Source organism: Sinocyclocheilus grahami, unplaced genomic scaffold, assembly GCF_001515645.1.
Source record: "Sinocyclocheilus grahami isolate Dianchi unplaced genomic scaffold, SAMN03320097.WGS_v1.1 scaffold523.1, whole genome shotgun sequence".
In the NCBI taxonomy this organism is placed as follows: domain Eukaryota; kingdom Metazoa; phylum Chordata; class Actinopteri; order Cypriniformes; family Cyprinidae; genus Sinocyclocheilus; species Sinocyclocheilus grahami.
The window spans coordinates 316,659-333,413 of record NW_015505702.1 but is presented as its reverse complement, the minus strand read 5'-3'; the positions used below and the strand labels follow the sequence as shown (position 1 = coordinate 333,413).

Genomic DNA, 16,755 nt, shown 5'->3' with positions numbered 1-16,755 from the left:
AGCTTTTCACTTTGGAAATGTAAACTTTGTCACAAACGAGGATATTGACAAGGTTTCATTTTGTTATAGCGACTGTATCGTGAGAAATATGAGAAGGAAAAGGACAAGATCCACTCTGAGTATGACACACCTGAGATCCGACAGGTTAAGGCCACTCAACATGCAATCAGTGATGTAAGTATGTCTTTATTATGAATACATGAGTTCTGTCTCGCATGATATTCCACCAAAAATGATTAGATGCTCTAATAATGGTTATTTTCCACCTACAGCTGTGCTATAAGGAGAAGTACTACAACAGCAGAGGAAATCTTCTGTCCATGCCCATTACCCCAGAGCTGATGCACTGCTTCCACGTCAACGAGATCAGCAGTGATGTAGGTGTCCGTCATACATGCACCTAAATTTACTATGGCATACTGCAAGCGATGCACACACAGTATTTCCCGCCTTGACATTTGCAGGTATGTTAACTGTGTTTATATCTTCTGCAGCTGAAATATAAAGAGGATCTGCATTGGCTGAGAGGTATTGGCTGCTTTATGGTGGACTCCCCTGAGATGGTCCGAATCCGTGAGATCACCAAGTTTAGAGTAATTATTCATTCACTTATTATCCTGCATGTCATGTTTCACTTATGATGGCTCATTTTGATTATTTTTGGTACTAATCAGGATTTTTTTTTAAACCTATTTGCTAGAAATCCTATGACATTGACGCCAAGAAGAACTATTCCAACTTCAGTGTAGTCCTGGACACACCAGAGTACAAGCGTGTGACTGAACTCAAGACCCATATGAGTAATGTGAGTGATTTTATATCAGCCTTAGGCCTGACATCTCACTTCTAGACTCCATCATTCCTGTTTTAAAGCCTATCCACATTCTTAAATGTCTCTTCATCTGTTTCTATCCTCAGATTGTGTACCGAGCTGAGGGCCATAAGGAAAAGACCAAATGTACCACTACTGTGGATGGCCTGGAAATTAAGAGAGCCAAGTGGGCACAGAGTCTGACCAACAAGGTAAATCACTTTTAGCCCTAACCCTTATTAAATCTAAATAATGAATTGTTATAATGTCTCAAATTAAGAGATCATGCTCAGGGTTCAGAATTAAATGGGTCAGGTTATACAAATGACAGTATGACCCTCGCTGATATAACTGACAAAAGCGGTTTCCACTCAAAGATACCCAAAACATTAATTGAAGAAAACATCTGTCACAATTTAAGACTGGAATACACTACATGACTTTTGCACAGATTTGCAGTATTGACGAGTCAGCAACAGATTTTGGGCTGTCAGAATTGACAGATTTCATAGAAAATTGCGTAGTGTATAATGGACACAGACTCATTTTTTTAACTTCAGACTATGATTTCATCCAGTCTGAGAATGTCAAACATATTTGATATTTTGAGCTGATTTTAAAATGTATACCATTGTATTGTTTTTATTTGCCATGCATCTCCTAACAACAAGCATGTATTTCTGTGTGAGTTTGTTGTGTTCAGAACGACTTGAAAGTCTGGTATTGTGATCCTTATTCATTTAGTGTGTGATGCCCAGTTTTTTCTCTGTAACCATTTACAAAGTTAAAAAGAATATGATGCCTAGTGTTTTAAAATCTGTTCAGATTTTTAAGTTGTGTAGGGTATTTCAGCCTTTACGTGTCTTTAACCAACCTTTACTTTTATAAAAAATACCATTTGAAGTTTGACTAGTTCCAGTTCATATCCTGACACATACTGTACAGTAAGTGCAATATTCTTCGGATTAGCCAGTCATATGATGAACAAAATGACGTTTCCTCATTTTTGTGACAAGTGCAGTTTCCGTCAGAGAATGAGACTGGCTAATATGATGCTGTGAGTAACACAGTCACTTAATATAAAAGGGGAAAAAAAGCTACTGTAAAATAATCCTGTTGTCATGGTCACAAAAATATTTTTTTAACATTAAAAAAAATAATAATAATGCAAAACAGCATTTCATGGCTGGTAAGAAATATTTAACTTACCTGGTAAATTTTCTCAATTCACTGGAGAAAAGTAGATATTCACCATAAAATTGTTGTGACGTCACAGTTCCAGTACATTGATCTGGCATCCAAGGAGAGGGCCTTCTTCACCCCAGAATCACACACTCCCATCTTGGATCACGCCCGTTCCATGAAAGTAGTGTACAGTGAGGTAATTGGAGCTTTTTTTTTTACAACACTAATATCTTTTTACCACTAAATAACGTGTTTGCAGACAAGCATGTAATTCATCTTTTGTATCATCTTTAGAAAAAGTACAAGGAACAGTATGAAAAGATGAAGCACAAGTATACTCCCATCCATGACACACCAATCCTGGTTCGTTCCAAGAAAGCCTACCTCAATGCCAGCGATGTAAGTCAACCAGATGCTTTATTTCTTCTTTTATTGTCCTGTTCAATATCAGTAAAAGAGCCCTTCTAACAATCTACATCATTCCTCTCCAGCTGCGCTACAAGGAGACCTTTGAGCTGTCTAAGGGACACTACCACGCTGACAAGGACGCCCTGGATATTCTCTGTGCCAAGAGAGTCAGAGATGACATCAGTGAGGTCAGTAGACTAAACTAAGACTTTTGGTTTGCTTTAAACATGAATGTGATTTAGTGAGGAATTCTGTCACTTACTTACTCTCTCCTTTTACAGGTCAAATACAGGGAGAAGTACATCAGCACATTGGGCACCTGGAAGTCTATCCCCGACCGCCCTGAGTTCTTCCACAGCAAGATTGTGAGGGACTGCATCAGTGACGTGAGTATAACTATAAAGCGTCCTCTTGTTTCTGTAACATGACAGCTCGCAGAGTCATTGACAGAAACTCATATTGCTGTTTAACCTCTCTCACATGTTCTTATCCAATTTAGATAAAGTACAAAGAGGATCTTGAATGGATCAAGGGCATCGGTTGCTACGTGTGGGACACACCTGCGATGGTGCATGCTGAACACAACAAGGCCCTCTACAGCGAAGTAATGAGAAACCACAAGTTTATTAATTTCTACTCATTTCGGCTCATTTATTCAGTACTATGGTATATAGCAAAGCCTCCTCTTACTCTCATCTATCTGTTTTTGTTAACAGAGACTCTACAAAGCATCATTCGAGAAGAACAGAGCCAACTTCAAGTACACATGTGACACACCATTCTTTGAGGCTGCCAAGAACGCTACACTTTTGATCAATGATGTAAGTCAATGAAAGCATGACTTTGTTTCATAATACTCTGGTATATTAATGGATAAATACAATGCAAGAGTTGGAGAAGCAAGAAAAATACAAAATGTATGCCTTCATAACCTGATTCTCTTCCACTGCCTCTGTAATGGGTACAGCTTTAAAGGTAAACTATTACAACAAGCCTATTACCATCTCAAATTGATGTCTGTTACTTTCATATGTCATGTTTTTTCTTTACTAAGATTTCACTTTGAGTTTACCTGTTATGGCATTTTTCTCCCCTGAATGAGTGCTCATCTTTACTGCTCTCAAGGCAGTTGTCTATAACTCCTGTTTTGAAATCCTGAGCAGAGGTCCTACCGTGCCAACTATGAGAAGTCTAAGGATAAGTACACCATAGTTGTAGATGACCCTAGAAACGTCTTGGCTAAGGAGGTCAGCAAGTTGAGTCAGGTAAAGCCACCAGCTCCAGCCGCTCCCTACAGGTCCATCGCCTGCCACAGGGGCCCGAGCATGAAATCGTCTCTGATCCACTGGATGGCTCTATCGCATGGCTATAATGTCACTTGATCGTGTCTCTTTCTCTCCCCTGATTTAGGTGTCTGCTACAGGACTTTTTTGAGTGTGCACAGCTTGAACTAAATCTGTGTGCTCCAGATACTGCTTCATCTGAACAGTTTGGTGGTTGGGTCATGAGTTAAGGGATAAGGTTAAGCTTACTCTTTTGAAATCTCTTATCTGGAGTACACAGTTTGGTAGAGCAACTCTACCTGGACTCTACCTGGAGCCACTTTCCATCTCTGTCTTCATTTGTGGCATGATTTGTGTGTCTGTGTGTTTTCTCAATGGACAGGGAAAATATAAATTCAAGGCCAAGGAGTTACTCAAGAGCGGCTGCAATGAACTGCGCCGTCCTGACATTCTTGTAGCCATGTACAACTCTGGCATGTGGAGTAAGGTAACCATCTGCCCACTTGTAGTCCTCCAAGCCCCATAGAAATCTCATCTCTTCATCAATGCACCCCTAACTTCACCTTTAATGGTCATATGCAGCCATTTACTGTCACTACTTTGGATTTTCTACCATACCCTGCTTTTAAAACATATCCACTGATCACTGTCCATAACTCCATTTAGTTTGCTAGGAAAAACAGGTATAGCAATGTTTCAGTTTACAGGTCGTATGTAGGAGAGACTGGCACTATGACACAGTATTACCATGCTGGCATGCATTAATGCAAGTCAGCTGTATAGCAGAGATAGATTTTAACTGAAAGTTAAACTATGTTAGGATAATGATGTTTTCATAAATTTGTGGGAGCAGGATGTCACACGTTTTACCCTGAACTGTATTCACTGGAGTAAAAAGTGTGACAACTAGCCCGATCTCCGCTACTTTAAGGTGTCATGGCGAGGTTTTCCTCTAGTTTCTTTGAATCAGGTTATTATTTTACAATGAACAAATAAACAATTATACATCGTTTAAATTAATTAATTAAAATAAAATGTAATCAAATCAATTGTTTTGCTTTAAAATACATTGTCAAAATGTCAATGTTTAATGTGAAATTTTGTTTTTATAAAAAATACATTCAGAGATGATATGCCACGTTCAAAAGTTTGCAGAAGAATGAGCATAGAGATGAAGACATTATACGTTAGCAGTAACTTGTCGGTGTCTTTCTGAATACTGTTGCCTGACGCTGCTTTCCACTTCCATCTTTTGGCTCACTGCATATTGCATGTTCTCTGTTGCATGTATGTGTACTGTATGTGTGCATCTTTATGGACTGCTGAATATCCTAGTATCCATAAGCCATTATTTGCATGCTTTCCACTGAATGAATTTTGTGGAAGTCTGTCATGATTAACCCTTCCCTTTTAATGCATGATATTGCCAGTTATTATACTACTTGCCGTAACTTTTTAATAACTTAATAAAGATTTGGAAATGTGCTTTCCCTGACTATCATTTCTTGTCCATCACTTCCTGTAGTGGAAGTACAGAGAGCATTATGAACGTGCCAAGTCGAAGTACACCGCAGTGCTGGATACCCCTAATTATCAAGTTGCCAAGCGCAGCAAGCAGATCAGCGATGTGAGTATCATCACCATCTGCCTTCCATAGTGTGGAAAGGATTTATACATACATATAGTAGACGTTCCTAATTTTCAGTGTCACTTGAGAATTACTCCAATTGTATGTGAATGCATTCATCTGGCATCCCTGTTCTCCTTTTTAGATCACTTATAAGATGGAATACAACAAGACCAAAGCGACAAGTTACACTCTTGGACATGACACTCCCATGAGCCAGCACATGAAGAAGGTCAAGGAGATCACCAGCAATGTAGGTTTACCCTTCTTTACATTTACAGAAAGGAACCAGTTTCTTTTTATGTCAGTATATACTTAATTTCAGACTTCTGATTTTTTTTTTACAGCTGAAATACAAGGAAGTGTATGAAAGAAACAAGGCTCACATCAACATAGCACCTGACGCTCACGACATTCGTGCCGCCAAGGAAGCCTACAAGAACATCAGCAATGTAAGTCTGCATTGATCTGCACTGAGCATCTATGAAACTGAATTGCAAGTCAGTGTCTCATTATGCATCTTATTATTTGTGATTTTCCTCCTTGTAGCTTGACTACAAGAAGAAGTATGAGGCCACCAAGAACAAATGGATCTGGACTGTGGACAGACCTGATTTTGTTCATGCAGCTAAGAACAGCTTCCAGCAGAGTGATGTTCGTGCCGCTCAATTTTCTATAACAGTTTCAGTTGAGAAAATAATTCCAGATTAATGAATTGATTTGTTTGTAATTCACAGGTTGAGTACAAGTACGATAAGGAAATGTTGAAGGGCTGTGTAATGTCTGTTCCTGATGATAAATACACCATTCTGGCTAAGCAGAACACTGAGCTTGCCAGCGATGTGAGTGACATTTTCCCTATACATTTTCCATTTTTGAGAATCAACATACAACATATGACTAGTTGAACTAACGGAAAATGTCACGGTTCTTCAGGTGAAATACAAGGAGAAGTATGAGAAGGCCAAGGGCCATTACATTGCTGTCCATGACACTCCTCAAATCCTTCATGCTAAATCAGTGGCTAAACTTGCGTCTGAGGTACGGCACAATGTAATGTTGTAATGTGTGCAGATTCATTAAAGCACCGTAAAATATTTGGAAAATTCATGTTTTGCAACTTTTTCTGCAGACCAAATACAAGGAGGCCAGCAAAAAGGATCTCCAGTCAGGCGGCTTCACCACTCTTGCTGAAACCCGCGAGACTGCCCACAGCAAAGCAGTTTCCAAAATCACAAGTGCTGTAAGTTTAAATACTCTTTTTTTTCCACCCCTTTATTAAAAGAAACTTCATTTGTAGCGATTGTATTGTGATTGCCAATCGTAATCTCACGTGAACTTTTCACAGAAATTGTACAAGCAGAAGTTTGAGAAGGAGAAAGGCAAGTCTAATTACAACCAAATGATTGCTCCTCCTGATGTGCAACATGCCATGGAAGTGGCCAAGAACCAAAGCAATGTAAGGAACTAACATGTATCTGCCTCAGATAATAGTTTCAGACAGAGTTTATTTTAATTCCCACGTCTCTCTTTATTTAGATCGCCTATAAGCAGGAGGCTAAAGCCAAGTTGACGTACACTTCGGTTGCTGACCGCCCAGACATCAGGAAAGCCACTCAAGCTGCTAAGCTTGTCAGTGAGGTGAGGGTCACTTTAAAGGGTCCGTTCAAATTCTGTTCACTTACTCACCCTTGTGTCATTCAAACACACAAGACTTTCATTCGTATATATAGAACACTCATATATGGTTAACGGCAGTGGGTTTGCATTTCGTCACGAACTTCATTCCACCATGCATTCTTGTCTTGTTCTTATTTATTTTAATTGAATAATTGATCAACAAAACATTGATTAAAATTAAGATAAAAATGATACAATACGAAATTTGTTCTAAAGAAAACTTTCCGCAAAAAAAACTTATGAAGTGGACGAAAATTATGTCTGACCCTCTTCATATCTCCCGACGTATCGCTGTCCAATTCATTATCACGCCCTTTATGACGTTTATAAATTACACAATTTTCTTTCATAATTAACAGATTAAATTGAAACAAAACAAACAAATAATATTATAACATTTAAACAAATATAAAACAAAAATGTATTTTCTTAAATGGCGATAACAAACCTTATTGGTTCTCACACATTTAGCAACACATTTGAGCTTCCGTGTTTACCATATTTGATGTGCTCTATGTATGTGCATTGATCAATGTTTATATGTGAGTAAAAGCATATATTTAATCTGTTTATTATATAAAACTTTTGTTTCTCTTCTAAAGTCTTGAATTAAAAAGCGCAATTCCTATCGATTTCTTTTACAATCTCTATGTAATTTTTAAAATTTTTTAAATGTTTTGGGGGGAATGGACTTTCAGTGGAGGGTCAGAAATCTCTCGGGTTTCCTTAAAAATATGAACAAAAGTCTTATGGCTGAGTAAATAATGACAGACTTTTCATTTTCGGGTGAACTTTTAGTATGCAATCCTCTGTATTAAAGTCTTGACAAAAAAACATGTATTGTTGTAATAGTAAATAGTAATGGTTGCAAAACTGTTCTTGTAGATCGGATACCGTGATAAGGCTCGCCAGGAGGCCAGCCGTGGTGGAACTCTGCTTGGCCGTCCTGATATCACCCTGGCCACTGAGGTGTCCAAACTGACTAGTCAGGTAATACCGTTCGCAACTACACACTAGACACAATGCAATACATAGACTTTCATTGTATTTATCGACAAGGACCACAGGGGTTTAGTTGGAAGCCACTGGATATGTATTTTGAAAAAAATTTCCTTACACCCTCACCGTCATGGCAGCTGCATGTCATCATTATGCAGTTATATTTAAAGATAACTGTACAGTAGTAGTAGATTCAAATGCCTCAGCAGTGCTTCTCATGGCCATCAGCATTAATACCGTCATTGTCTATGTGAGCCCTGAGTGTCTCTTGTAATCTGTACCACCCCCCCATCTGCTCACTGTTCTCTATCTGCCCTGTATTTATTCATGACTCTTTCCTTTCTCTGTAATCCATCCATCTGCTCATTCATAAATTCATTTTCACTGTTCTGTCCCATCTCATTGATGTTACCCTGCCATTTCACTGCGCTTTTTAGGTGGAGGAAAATCCATCCCTCCATGGCGCTGCTTCCTTTGACACTCCTCAGATGCGGCACATTATGAAAATGAGTGCCCTGACTAGTGATGTAAGAAGGGTCCCTGGCCCCTGGGGGCAACATTTGCACTTAATTTGCACTCTGTCTGGTGTCTGTTCTCTTTCCCTCTGACTCACCTAGTTGTTGAACTCCAGTGGCACTCAATTTGATAAGATATCATGAAGATTTCTGGGTCCTGCAGACATTGAAATATTTTTGTTGGTTTTCAGTGGTTTTGCCCACTCAACTTTACATTCCCACCCAAATTATTATTTTTTTGGTCTCTGATTTTGTCTCTATTTGTGTTTGTCATGCAAGCTTTTGGCTTGTTGACTAAGCATAGGCTTATAGGTCAGCACTCTGTCACAGTTTTTTTTCTTCTCATCAGTAGAATTTTTGCCCCCATTTATTTGCCTGGCATGCAGATTGTTTAATCTCTTATCTCTCAAATTGTCAGAACTGGTGTCCGGTATTCTGTTGCATTCCTTTGGCGTGCTGTTGTATTGAGGAGTGTGCAGATTCAAGCAACTCTATTATTCATTAGCTATGAGGTGTACAGAATTAAAAATTAAATAACTCATGTCACTGCTGTTTACAGACCAAAAACACACTTCACACAAATGATGATTGATTTTATTTTATGCCGTATTTAAAGCAACCATTTGGTCTACACACTCCTCACGACTGTCTTTGCTTGATGACATAAATTTGATTCCTCCACAGATCTGGAGATTTTTCAGAATCTCTGGGAAAAGATTCAACCGCTCTACCACCTTCCCTTCAGTTAAAGCTGAAGTGTGTCATTTTTCTTTAAGTAGGCCATTTTAAAGTGATTTTTCACCCAAAAATAAAAATTCTTTCATTATTTACTCAGCCTCATTTCCATAAGACTTTTGTTCATATTTGAAACAAAAATATATTTTGTGTTAGTTTAGGTTGGGATTGACAGACAAACAAAGTATTCAGGAACCTTTTTGAGCACAAAAACTACTTTAGCAATAGAGTGCAAAAGTCAATTTCCGGAAGTAAAAATCCCATTCATTTTCTCCATAAGGGAATTGATTTTTAACAAAAACTTAGAAAGCTTTAAAGACAGACCTACTGTGAGCTACCAGGTTGTAAACTGGTAGTATGTGCATCTGCTGAAGCCATCAGCAGATTTCAATTTATTTTTAAATAATAATGTTTAACATCGAAATTCCTTGTGAAAAAATAACATTTCCAACGATTCTGCAAAAATTAAACCAATCAGGCAATTGAAAGCAGCAAAAAGATATTTTGTGTTAGTTTGGGGCAGGATTTTCTGTTTGTTCGACCAATGGTAGACAAACAAAGTATTCATAAACCTTTTTGAGCACAATCACTTTAGCACCCACCCACTCCCATAACAAAAAGTACACAGTATTGTACCTTTGTCCATTTTACTTTTTTGCTTCAAATTCATGTTGAAGATTCATGTTGTGATTTACCTTGAATAACTCTTTAACACCTAAGACTTTTTTTAAAATCCCTATGGGAAAAATAAAATGTGAAAAAATACTTCCCAGCACCAAGGCTGCTGACAAGTGGACTATTGCACTCTATTGGTTCGGTGATGCTAGTGGCACAGAAATCACACACTTCAGGTTTAATACCAAAAAAAGTATATGTTGATGTGATGCTTTTGAATGCTCCAATATTTATGTTGGTCTTCCCCTTTGGGGCTAGTACAGTGTGAACATGATCTGATACTGTATTAGACCCAACTGAAACACTGTTGTAACGTGACTCTTCAGTGTCACTTTCTTCCCCTGATGATTGCATGAAACCATTAATTTGATATTCATGTCTGTGCTTTTGCAAGCATTTTGGCAACATGTGACAGAGATCAAAACACTACCAGCAACTAACAATGGTACTGTCCTCTGTCAAAAGGTGAAGTACAAGGAGAAGTTTGACAAGGAGATGAAAGGAAAGAGACCACAGTATGATTTGAAGAACAGCAAGATTTACCAGACTCTGAAGGATGCCAATGAACTTGCAAGCGAGGTGTTTTAATCTTTTAAAAACATTATGACCTGCATTTTACCAAGCACATATCACATTGAGAGTGTTTCATATCATGGTGCATTTTTGCGTGTATATATCATGCAGGTGAAGTACAAAGGTGACCTGAAGAAGATTCACAAACCTGTTACGGACATGGCAGAGTCTCTGTCCATGCAGCACAACCTGAGCACTAGCAAGCTGTCCAGTGACGTAAGAGCTCTACAGACGGCTTCATTTCCCTCTCATCAAAACTGCTTTATCTCACACACTGTAACAGTGAAATATCACATCTTCATGTAATATCACAAGATCCATCTATCATCCTTATAGAAAGCCCTCATTTAAACTATTTACTCATTCCAGGCTATCATTTGGTAGTGACCCTCATCTGATTTTAAACGTACTGCTACTAGCATTAGACTTTAACAATCTCCATTTTTGCTCACACGTGACTCTAGTGCTAGTCTTTTCTTCTTCTTCTCCTTCTTCTTTTTTAATTAACACGCCTACTGCCTAAAAGCGCTCTAACATCTAATTTTTCCATTTTTTACTTTAACAACATTCCATGCTTAATCTCTCTTCTCTGGATGCATTTTTTTCTATCTACCTTTTTAATTCCCATTAAAATGTATGCATAATAAACTAGAAAAGGAAAGCCTACCAATGCAAACCTTGAATGTTTACATAGTTTTATCTGAACATTTAAAAAGGTTATTGTTATGGATAACAATTGGGCTGTTTGAAGTTGGAAGTTATAAGTCTTTTGTAGACTTAAAAATTGGACAGTTAAAAAAAATGGCAAAGGGTTTATATGAAAATCATTTTTAAGGATATGTAGATTGAATACTTGGACACTTCAAAGAGAGATTTGAAGTTGGAATTTTACATATGCTTTATCAGGGTTGCCAACTCTCATGCATTTGGCGTGAGACACACGCTTTCAGGCTCTGTCTCAACGCTTTCACGCTGCCCATGTAAATCTCACGCCAAATTGGCAACCCTGCTTGTGATATGAAACAATGTCTCAGCTTTCAAATTGTGTAAGTTTTAATACGAAATTCAAACAATAAATACATTTTTGGCTCACTTAATGTGGCGCAATTCGTTGAAGCGCCTCAGTTAAAGCCAGAGCCATTGAAAAACAGAGTTGTGACATGCCTCTTTGATTTCGCTGGCGTCGCAACCACGCGGTCACGTTAAGCTAAGCTAAACTTAAAAGTTGGCAACCCTGTTTATATAACAAGTAAAAACAAATATATTGTTATTTATCTATTGCACAAAAGCAACAAGAACAACTAATATAAAATAAAAACGATTAACAGGCGGAAGCATCGGCAGAGTTTCTATTTATAACACGTGTTTGCAGCGTTGAGCAATGTAGCCAATCACAGACATATCTGTTGATTTCTGGAACGCAATGGCCAATCAGAAGTGTTTAAGTTAGAATCCACTCAGTCAACGCTCAAAACGCCGGAGTTCTTGAGCGGCGCTGAAATTTGCGTGATCACGAATCCTCTTATTATAACACACGAAGTGTAGACATTAGCCTATAAAAGATTCATTGTGCATATATTCATTGTGTTATAACAGAGTTTTGTGAGATAGCGATGAACTGAGATGTCAGCTTTTTAGTGATTATAAATGGAGCGCTCCTTGCTCGGATTTTGCCATGCCAAACCATGCACGCAGCAGCCCATTCTTGCTTTTCTGTAAAAAATAACTGGTTTGTGAATGTTGATGCTTTAATAACAAATATTTTTATCGGGAGCATTTATGGAACTTACTATTTCATGGATGTACTGGGGGAAAAATAATATAGGCTACATTTATGCGGGACAAAACATGAATGTTGCAGGCTGGACAAGATAACACATTTCTGCGGGAGCGGGACTGAAAAATCCGTCCCGCGCAGGTCTCTGGTGTCAAGTTTGGTGGACACAGGAATTACTTAATGCATTATCAAAGGAAGTCTTAAGAGATTTTGGGTAATTTTATGGCCCGCTATGGGTAAAATGTACATCTGATGATTTAGAATCAATATAACATACTAAGTAACAACAGTCTGTAGGTTTGTTCTTGTGTGGTTTGAATGCTCTAGGAGTGGGTTTACTCTTGGGTTAGATTTTAGTCTTGGGTTAGCAATTTTGATATTAGAATATTTAATATAATATAATAATATTTAGTATTAGATCATTTGACTTTAGATAATTTGAAGTTTACAACATTTTGTCAATATACAGCCTCCTTCATGTTATGTGAACATGACAGTCATTAGTCTTTCTTTGTTTTTGGTGCCCACATTCTTTTTTCTTTTTTTGGTCATTTTTGGCCTTTTTAACATGGGAGAGATGAAGCACTGGATTTCCTTTTTGTTTTATTGAGCTGCTTTATTGGCCGTTCCTCTTTAGTACCAGTACAAGAAGAAGTTTGAGGAGAGTAGGGGTCACTACCATATGATACCCGACACACCTGAGCAGCTTCACCACAAAGAGGCCTCAGAGCTGCAGAGTCAAGTAAGTCACATACAGTTCTGGAGCTTTCCGCAGCCGGTCGCCTGCTTCTCTGTGTGTGAAACGAAGACTGATTCTGCACATATTGGACCTGTTTATTTCAATTTATCCACCTTGTTAGACTCATGCAGCTATAATAGATTTATTTATCATTTACATTTTATTTGTTTGGGTTAGTTTGTCCTGTAAAACTCCTTTACAAGGAATCGTTTCAACATTATGTAAGAACAAAGCTGTAAAAACACGTCACTTCATCGTTAAAACCTCAGACATTTTATATTGTGAAAACACCATAAACATCCAGTGTTTTTAATGAATTTTCCACACTGTAAATCCTATAGTAAACTCTGTTCTCAGTCTCAGAACATATATATGGCAGATTAATTGTCAACCAGTAAAAAACAAATACAGCACAGACTCTACAAAAATATTCAGTATGCAAGCAAAGCTTTGGTGTTTGCTTAACAAGCATTATTTAGAAAACCATTAAATGAATCAGCTTCTTTTTTTTTGTTATATGTTCCTCACCTTTGGGCATTTGTCTGACTACAGGTGAAGTATAAGGAGAAATATGAGAAAGAAAGAGGCAAAGCCATGCTGGACTTCGAGACTCCTACTTATGTAACTGCTAAGGAGGCTCAGCATCTCCAGAGTCAGGTAAATACTGCTGCCCAAGCTTATTGTATTCACTGCAGAACAAATGGCAGCATATATATTGCTCAAGTATTCTTTGTAACCCAGTGTGAATGACTGAGAAATGCTAAGTGGAATTCAAACACTGCTTTTATGTGGATACAAATATTGTAATGCTGGTAAGTAATTGGGACACCACAATTTCCAACCAAGACCCATGGATTTATGGTAGGCGTTTATGTGTGTCATGTATTTATAGTTTTACAACTGTTTTGATAGTTTCAATGTACATACAACACACTGATGGGAGAAAGCAGTTTAAGTGAACATCAAGATACTCAAAACATTATGGCCATGGTGTACTGAACCCGTATTCCAGAAGCTTCATGTATCTCTCACTCTTCTATCTTTGCGGTGGATAGAAAGAGTATAAGAAGGACTTTGAGATGACAATGAAAGGAAAGAACCTCTCTGGGTTGGAGGTCACCCCTGCCATGATGCATGTCAGACACGCCACGAAAATTGTTAGCGAGGTAACATGAAGCCCTTATATTCTCTTCCTTCCATCCTGGTAATAATACTAAGACCATATACACGTAATAATCCTTACATGAGTGTCTTTGAAGTTTCCGTTACACCTGAGTAGGTTTTGGTTTGTATGCATGAACCATCCTTCCGCTGTAATACACTTCCAACATCATTGTGTGTGTGTGTGTTTGTGTGTGTGTGTGTGTGTGTGTGTGTGTGTGTGTGTGTGTGTGTGTGTGTTTGTGTTTGTCTTTTCTTTTGTTTTTTATTTTCACAAGGTTCCCATAGTAATGGAAAACCTGGAGATATTAGGAAATTTAGAAATTCCAGGCCAGGAAAAGTTGTGAAAACTAACAAAGTTCTAAAAAGTTATGCTTGGCCCAAAATGTATCATTGTGTCTCTTTAAAATTATTATTAGAAATTCATTGAATTTCAATGAACAAAGGGTGTGGGAACCCTGTTATTAATGTTTTTCTTAATAACAATCTTTTATGGTCATATATCTTGGATTTTTTTAAACCTACTTCCACTCTACTTCAGTTATCCTGCGCATGCACATTAAATAACATGTTATTTTATTTTATGTTACATTTTATTTGAAAATAACCTCTTTAGATCTTGGTTACCCTGAGCATGTACATGAAAACATTTAATCTTATTACATATATATTTTAGTATATTTTAACCTCTAGATCTTGGTTTGGCTTCAAATCATATGAACGTTGCTACAAAAAGAATGTACATGTTAAAGAGCCTCAGAAAATGTTTTTTTATTTGGTCAATATTCTTGCCTGTGAGATTTCTGATAAACATTGTTTATGTCTTTATCAGGTTGCTTTTCAAACTCCGCAATGCCTTTGCTCTAAGTAGATTATGCTCAGTTACTTTATTGGTGTATGGAAAGCATGCACCTTGATTATATGCATGTGAAGCTTTAACTCATACCCAGAGCAAATGCTTGGTGACGTTGAAATGACAGTGAGTGCAGTACTGCACCAGCACTGTGTCTATGTCTGTGTGTGCTATGTGTCTGCAGTCTTTCTGTTCTTCTCCGCCTCGTAGAAAGAGTACAGGAGGGATCTAGAGGAAGGGGTGAAGGGTAAAGGGCTTACAGTGCTGGAGGAAACTCCTGAGTTACTGAGAGCAAAGAATGCTACTCAGATCCTTTCTGAGGTAGGATTGCCATCTTACCTGCAGTCCTCTGCCTCAACGCCACTTCCTCCTCAACACACTAATCAGGCAGAAATGAGTCCATTTGTCTCTTGCTAATGAGAAAACTAATCAAGCTAATGGAGTTTCCCTGTGATGCGCCATCTAACTAGGTTTGGTAAATCAAGTCAACTCATCCCATTGAGACTCCCCCTAAATGTCATTTTGTCTTACTGTTCTAAATGACCTCCCTTATATATATAATTTTTTTTTCATTTGCAGCTCCGATGTTAATATCTTCTTATTCTTTTCAGTTTTTATGCTGATTTTTATTGTGTTTGTAGCCCACAGGAATGTTTCTTGGTGTGATTGTAAAGATCACTGATAAGCAAACATATGTACATGGTCACATGAGTATGATATGTCTGCCTAATACCTGCAGAGAGAGTACAAGAAAGCACTGGAGCAAGAGATCAAGGGAAAAGGCATGTTGGTTTTGGCTACTGACACTCCAGACTTCTTGAGGGCAAAGAATGCCACAGAAATCCTCAGTCAGGTACACAAATGATCTCCGACCCATAATTCCAGTATTTCAGAGAAGATTTCCTCAACTATCAGCACCAAATTTTCAACACTGATTGATACATTCATTTGATTTGAATTGTTTTTCCAGGCCAAGTACAAGCAGAATGCTGAGCATGACAGAGCCACATACACCACAGTCATTGACACCCCTGACATCCTCCACGCTCAGCAGATCAGGAACATTGTGAGCCAGGTATGAGGGTTGCCTCTTTAAAAAATGCTATAATTTTTTTTTTTTGTAAAATTTGTAAGTTTTGATGTTTGTTGCATGCGTGTTGGTAGAAAAGTACAAATTCAGACAAATAAGGGATTCACACAGTAGACAACGTTTTGGTAACAGTTCATAGATTTTTTCAGCTTGACCTCTTGAGGTTGACAATGAACAGTTTCTGAAGGTTATTCACCATTATTTTCACTATTTGTTGAAAATGAAACAAAAAGACTTTTAGACATTTTTAAAAGTATTAGGCTGTTGTTGTTTTTTTAAACCTTATTAATGGAAAGTGATAAGTCTTTAAGCTATCATCCAGTGCCTCTGTTTTTATAACTGTTTTATGAAAGATATTGTTGATACAACTCAATTTTGTCAACTCAGAATCTCTGTGTTTTATCTTATAGAAAAAGTACAAGGAGGAGGCTGAAAAGACTATGTCCCACTATGTGCCTGTGTTTGACACTCCTGAGATTGTGTTGGTAGAAAAGTACAAATTCAGACAAATAAGGGATTCACACAGTAGACACGTTTTGGTAACAGTTCATAGATTTTTTCAGCTTGACCTCTTGAGGTTGACAATGAACAGTTTCTGAAGGTTATTCACCATTATTTTCACTATTTGTTGAAAATGAAACAAA

At 37.8% G+C, this 16,755-nt stretch overlaps 1 protein-coding gene across 1 annotated transcript in view; it reads left to right on the top strand.

Moving 5' to 3' along the window:
• Window positions 1–16,755, top strand: part of neb (nebulin) — a 59,048-nt gene that overhangs the window by 34,506 nt on the left and 7,787 nt on the right. Inside the window, exons 98-125 of the mRNA XM_016237734.1 lie at window positions 495–593; window positions 701–805; window positions 919–1,023; window positions 2,088–2,192; window positions 2,291–2,395; window positions 2,488–2,592; window positions 2,686–2,790; window positions 2,904–3,008; window positions 3,121–3,225; window positions 3,568–3,669; window positions 5,213–5,314; window positions 5,460–5,567; window positions 5,662–5,766; window positions 5,864–5,968; window positions 6,052–6,156; window positions 6,251–6,355; window positions 6,447–6,557; window positions 6,663–6,773; window positions 6,854–6,955; window positions 7,880–7,984; window positions 10,384–10,497; window positions 10,603–10,707; window positions 12,906–13,010; window positions 13,560–13,664; window positions 14,063–14,173; window positions 15,232–15,342; window positions 15,761–15,874; window positions 15,992–16,096. Coding sequence (XP_016093220.1) covers window positions 495–593; window positions 701–805; window positions 919–1,023; window positions 2,088–2,192; window positions 2,291–2,395; window positions 2,488–2,592; window positions 2,686–2,790; window positions 2,904–3,008; window positions 3,121–3,225; window positions 3,568–3,669; window positions 5,213–5,314; window positions 5,460–5,567; window positions 5,662–5,766; window positions 5,864–5,968; window positions 6,052–6,156; window positions 6,251–6,355; window positions 6,447–6,557; window positions 6,663–6,773; window positions 6,854–6,955; window positions 7,880–7,984; window positions 10,384–10,497; window positions 10,603–10,707; window positions 12,906–13,010; window positions 13,560–13,664; window positions 14,063–14,173; window positions 15,232–15,342; window positions 15,761–15,874; window positions 15,992–16,096 — 2,970 coding nt within the window. The remainder of the gene's footprint in view (window positions 1–494; window positions 594–700; window positions 806–918; window positions 1,024–2,087; window positions 2,193–2,290; window positions 2,396–2,487; window positions 2,593–2,685; window positions 2,791–2,903; window positions 3,009–3,120; window positions 3,226–3,567; window positions 3,670–5,212; window positions 5,315–5,459; window positions 5,568–5,661; window positions 5,767–5,863; window positions 5,969–6,051; window positions 6,157–6,250; window positions 6,356–6,446; window positions 6,558–6,662; window positions 6,774–6,853; window positions 6,956–7,879; window positions 7,985–10,383; window positions 10,498–10,602; window positions 10,708–12,905; window positions 13,011–13,559; window positions 13,665–14,062; window positions 14,174–15,231; window positions 15,343–15,760; window positions 15,875–15,991; window positions 16,097–16,755) is intronic.